This window comes from Botryllus schlosseri, chromosome 10, assembly GCF_051294905.1.
Source record: "Botryllus schlosseri isolate E-star chromosome 10, Bs_hap1, whole genome shotgun sequence".
Classification (NCBI taxonomy): domain Eukaryota; kingdom Metazoa; phylum Chordata; class Ascidiacea; order Stolidobranchia; family Styelidae; genus Botryllus; species Botryllus schlosseri.
In genome coordinates this window covers 13,745,315-13,750,774 of record NC_137245.1, presented here as the reverse complement: position 1 = coordinate 13,750,774, position 5,460 = coordinate 13,745,315, and the positions used below count along the sequence as shown (strand labels likewise).

The 5,460-nt window shown below is 40.8% G+C and overlaps 1 protein-coding gene across 1 annotated transcript; it reads left to right on the top strand.

The window, feature by feature from the left end:
* The first annotated feature begins 600 nt into the window (after positions 1 to 600).
* Positions 601 to 5,171, top strand: LOC145448307 (DNA-binding protein RFX2-like). The gene is made up of 12 exons (XM_080326684.1): positions 601 to 1,294; positions 1,401 to 1,565; positions 1,634 to 1,878; positions 1,987 to 2,114; positions 2,181 to 2,279; positions 2,333 to 2,445; positions 2,814 to 2,965; positions 3,893 to 4,058; positions 4,128 to 4,327; positions 4,387 to 4,533; positions 4,608 to 4,760; positions 4,830 to 5,171. Exons 1-12 carry the CDS (start codon positions 808 to 810, stop codon positions 5,001 to 5,003), a joined length of 2,229 nt encoding a protein of 742 aa, XP_080182810.1. The 5' UTR covers positions 601 to 807; the 3' UTR covers positions 5,004 to 5,171.
* The last annotated feature ends 289 nt before the right edge of the window (positions 5,172 to 5,460 follow it).

The window sequence follows — 5,460 nt, the reverse complement described above, 5'->3', positions numbered from 1 at the left end:
CCTGCTCGCCAAGCAGCAATGGTAAACTGCGTTTAACTGAGCACAACCAAACATTTATACATAAGTTACTATTTGAAACTATAGGCAGAGTGGTGATCAATATCCTGCTGCGAGGTAGTGGCTTCTGTAGTGTATTGATAACCTGATATACACCACGGGAGGTGTTCCTACAATCACACTACAATGTCCACCGCATGTCTGTTTACTATGTGTGGATACTTGTTACGCAATGACGAGCGGAGCTAATACTTCTGACGTAATAATGAGTCAGTGGCGTTTGAAAACAGACGTTTGTGCTAATGCTAACGTGGTATATTATCTCATTCTTGTTCACGAATATTCAGTTTATGTCATAGTCCTTGTACAAACAAAAAGTAATCGTTCCTTCACAAACAAATCGATTAGATATGGGAAGTAGTCGATTACGATTACGATTACTTCGGATTTTTTTCGAATGTAATCGATTGCGATTACGATTACTTCAAAATGCTGTAATCGTCGTAATCGATTACGATTACTAATCGCGATTACCCCATGTCTGTGTCAGAGATCGCCTTATCTTTATCGATGGTGTCACCGCAGTCTCAGTCTCAATGGTGGTGGAATCTTTGTTTACCATTGTCATCACTCATGCATAGCCCAAACATATCAAAGTGTCTTCGCCTCATATCAACTATTCTGTCATAATGGTGGATTTACCGATATCTGTGACGTAACGGTATTACGTTAAAAGAAGACAACCCAGACGAACTTGACACTTGAGAGACCTGTACTTGGAAAGCGTCGTGATTAGTACTTTTGATACTGATGGAGATGACCGAGAATCAACTAATTGAAGAAAAGATAAACAATAGAACGGACGAACTTATGGATCTTCTCATTCGGGATCCTGATTCTCTATGTAAGGAAGATTTGGAGAAATTATGCGAGGCAATTTCACGAGATGCCTTGTCGACAAAGGACGCAATTTTGAATGGCGCTTACCCACCTCAACTCACAAATTATAATATTCGTGAGGATGTGCGATCCATGTGCAGTGATTCTGAATCCTCGCGACCTGTTGAACAAAGCGGAGCACTTGGAACTCCAATATCTGCACAGCCGGAGGAAATTCATGTGAAGGAAGAATATTCAAAGGGTGTCCAAAAAACTTCGGTATCTTCCGCTGTGAACATGGCTTCTGGTGATGGGTTGCCGCAAACTTCTTTTAATTACGCTTACCGTGATGATCAAGGGATGGTTATCAGTAATCCATCGGACGCAAGGCAAAACTTGACTGCCTCTGGACAATATGGTAAGTTATTTCAGTCCCTGTCATAATAAACGATTTATCACATATTCTTGCTCAATGCTCATTCCTCATATCATATAATGCGATTGCAAAGCAATATTAAATCCAGGACCGACCGATATTACGAACCATCGTCATGAACATGATACGGCATCTAAAAGGGTATTTTCGGGACACATCAAAAACAACGTTCCTATCATAAAGATTGCTCAGCCTAACGTTGCGCAAACCGTCAGACAAAATTATCCAATCGCAACTATTACTAGTACCAAAGGTAAGTATTAATGACTGTCAGCCGTTCCGATTTAGCGTCTGAAGTACAATATTCTAACTGCGTTCTAGGGCCGAGTCAGCCTAACCATTCAATTGGTTTTTTGGTACGGTCGGCTAACGGAGTAACTGTATCTTGTCCATTTGAACGCGCATACCAAGTGGGGGAGTCTCCTACAACATTTTACGCTATGCCGACGCGACAGATGAAATATACTGTACCCTGCAGTGAGCAGGCCATCGCGACGACGAACTGGCTATTAGAGAACTTCGAAGAAAACATTTTGTCTACCATGCCTCGTAGTGCTATGTACGAAGTGAGTCATAATATATACATAAAATATGAAAATAGATGCCCTGAATTACGATGAAAATATATCTGATAGTGCTATCTTCGATAGTATAATAGCGTGATTCTTGTGCAGGAGTATGTCAGGCGTTTCAGTGCAACAGATAAAGTCAAACACTTCAACCAAGCCGTGTTTGGCAAGATGGTTCGGGCTTGCTTCCCCAATTTAACTACCCGAAGACTCGGTGTGCGAGGACATTCAAGGTCCGTGAAGTCTTGCCACTAACTATTATAAGGTATCAAAATTTATGATTCGTTTATGATTGACAGATATCACTACGCAGGACTTGGCGTCAAGCCGACTTCGAAGTACATAAATTCGTTGTCTACTCGGATGACAACAGTTCCTAGAATACGAAATGGATTGAAGTGAGGCTACTAATTTTTCGTAACTCTCTGATAATTTCGATTTTCTTGGATAGGAAAGAAAATAGGATGCATCTTGGCGTTGCTGCCAACGTCACGATCGACAGCACGGGAGATCCCCGCGAAGCGAATGGATCGCAACGCAGGGATGTCGCTGGAGAATATTTTGGTTAGTAGCCTGAGACTGTAATTGAGTTGTTAGCATCAAAGTAGAATCTGTTTCTGTGGCTTGGTCGGCATTCGGGTGAAAACCGTTCTTTATGTTGAATTATGTTTGTTCGGGATTGTGACGTCATGAATATATGCTACTGTTTAGTTTATCTATGACGTCACTTAATCATGGAAAATTTTCGAACCCGCAAAAACTCGGTGTGTCGCCATTTTGCTGGCGCATACGTTCATTTTTTTTGCTACTACGTTTGGGAACCTAATTATTCTCCTCAATTGCTGAGGAAATCGACTGATTTATTCCTTAATCTTACTCTCTTATCCAACTTCGGATAGGAACTGTGTCCAATTTCGAATTCTGTTTTCAAGATCTTCCGAGCACCTTTCCCGGTGTAGAAGACTTAGTCAATATTTCTGGAGATACTGATGGGGAATCTTGGAAAGTATTTGTCACATTTTATTGCGATTATAACAGGCAACTGTTCAGTTACATATCGTCGCTGGATCAAGACAAAACGAAGGTTAGCATGACTTGCTTCGCATTCTTATTTTTCCGAGACTGAGCGCCTTGCTACAAAGACAAGCCTTATTTTTACTGAACTCAACCAAATGCATGTCGCATATAAAATTATCTCAGACATTGCCATTAAAAAAACAATATATTTGTAGTTTGAGCAAATCAGTTTATCGCTATCTACATATATATGCTAAATGTTGATAGTTATAAAGCCTACACGCAAAGAGAGGAAGTCGTTAACGAATCACTTCTTTTCGGAGTACTCAAGTAGGTTTTGTTTACGTGCAGTATTTACAACTACCGTAATCATCTCAGCGGGAGATCACGTCGCGTTGCAGGTTGCACAGACGATTCTCGCTAATTGGCCGCGCGCCACACTGATAATACGACTTATTGAATCGCAACTGAACATGAGCGGCAGAATGGGAATTTCAAAAGGACGGGGTTTCGCGTTTCAAAAGGGGAGTGAAACCCCCTTGCTACGCGCGTGTCTGTCTGTAATGTCATTTGTGACTTTGCGTTATCTGTGGGTTCAATTGTGAACAACCCTATTGAGTATTTTCACGCTGCAATTCCCGATTAACTCCTAAAATCATGTGACCCCTCGACTAAATCTACTTTTGAATCTACTTAATTGAGTACTTTTCACGCCTTCATTTTCTACTTCCACTTGAAGTAGTTTCGACATGTTCAGGGAATCGCCACTTCTACTTCTAATTCATTAGAAATTGATGACGTTACTCCTCCTACTTTAGTACCAACGCTTGATAATTTCACCCCATCTGCATATATATGTCAACATGTAAAGAATCTACAATTGAATATACTATATACTATTCAAGTGTATATTGAAGTTCTGCACCTCCAAAAAGCTCTTCATGTAAACAATTGCTCCCGTTTTTCTAATTAGCTACCTGTCGTTAATTCACAGGACCACTTGCAAAAATTTGAAGCATTATGTCCAGAAGAATGCCTGAAGTTGCTTTCATACACTTTCGTGCACGATGTTGTCAAGGTTTTCGACGGTATTCTTTTCACACAAGCGACTACAAGCTTGCTGCCTCATTGCATGGCGACTTTATCGACAGACTTCAAAGGTATACAATACATATTATTTTCCGACAAACATGTCCTAGCCAAGCATTTGAACGTTTGCAAACTTCAAGTATCTCTTCGAAAATTTGCGAGAGCTTACGTGGACTGGCTACCTTCTGGAATTGCCGGCTATAAAGACCATGATAATTTCTACAAAACACGACTTGAAAGCGCTACTCAATGGGCCGAGCATGTTAAAAGGGTAACGACATTGTGTCACGTGGCAAAAGAGGCGCGAAAGTCGTTGAAGGACAACGCTGTCACGAAGCAGGTATTCGAGTGAATATTTCGGTTTGATATGGGTGTAAAATTTTACACTACAAATCGCAGCTTCGGCTTGATTTGGAAGTCATTCAATTGGAGGAAATAAGTCTCATAAGTTCGTGGTGCGGGAGTGGTGATAGCTGTAATGGCAATGCGGTCACAGAAGGGCGCATCGCACGGCGGTATATGAATCTACTTCTCATGATGTTGAAGGTTCGCGACTGTATATTTTACGTTAGAAGCACTTTTTGAAGTATTTCAGTCCTTAATTGCATTATTTTCACCAGGGTCGAGCTCGATTGGATGAATACATTGCCTTAATTGACAATATTGTCCACGATCACGTTTTCGATAATCATAAAGTGACATCGAGATGCTCTGAGGTTGAGAAGCAATTTCTCATGAAGTGGTCGATGTATAGTAGCAAAATTCTAACTGAAGTAAGATGCTACTCTTGGCGATTGTTGAATTTGCGACATCGTGCTCATTTTTGCACTCAACTCGTCCAGATAACTCTAAAATCGAGCGCTTCCGTTGGGACCTTCCATCTTCTTTCCCTCTTATTTGGAGACTACGCCAACCACTTAATTTGCTCGAAACACGATAGAGACGCTCTTCGCAATGTTGCTGCAAGAGTACTGAGGCCCAATGCTTGCCAGCCAAGGAACTTTTCGACAGCATGATCAGCGTTGCCGATAAAGGCCCAGTTCGTTCAAGAGCATACCGTGCGTGGCGTTTGTTTAGTTTCGATGGAATTCATTTCTTTAAACTCAAATGAGATGTTTCGTGATATATATTTTTACTATTTAATTGAAATATTTTTTTCAATAAAGCAGCGCTATACTGGTGTACTCTCCTGCCTCAGTTTTATTATGCCTTACCGCCTTGGAATGACTCGATTGCAGTCAGCGAATGTGGGTATGATAAAATGTATCGTAAATCGTGCTGCTATTTTCTCTGATTACACGGTCCCAATATCGATGCACGGCACGGCAAAAATATTGTACGGTGATTTTATATGTTTGTAATAGGTCTATTATACGCGTTACCATATTATTTTCAGATCCAAAAAATGGGTGGGGGGGGGCACTGGTTCAAGTTTCAACAACAGATATAGAAACGGAGATTTTATACAGATAA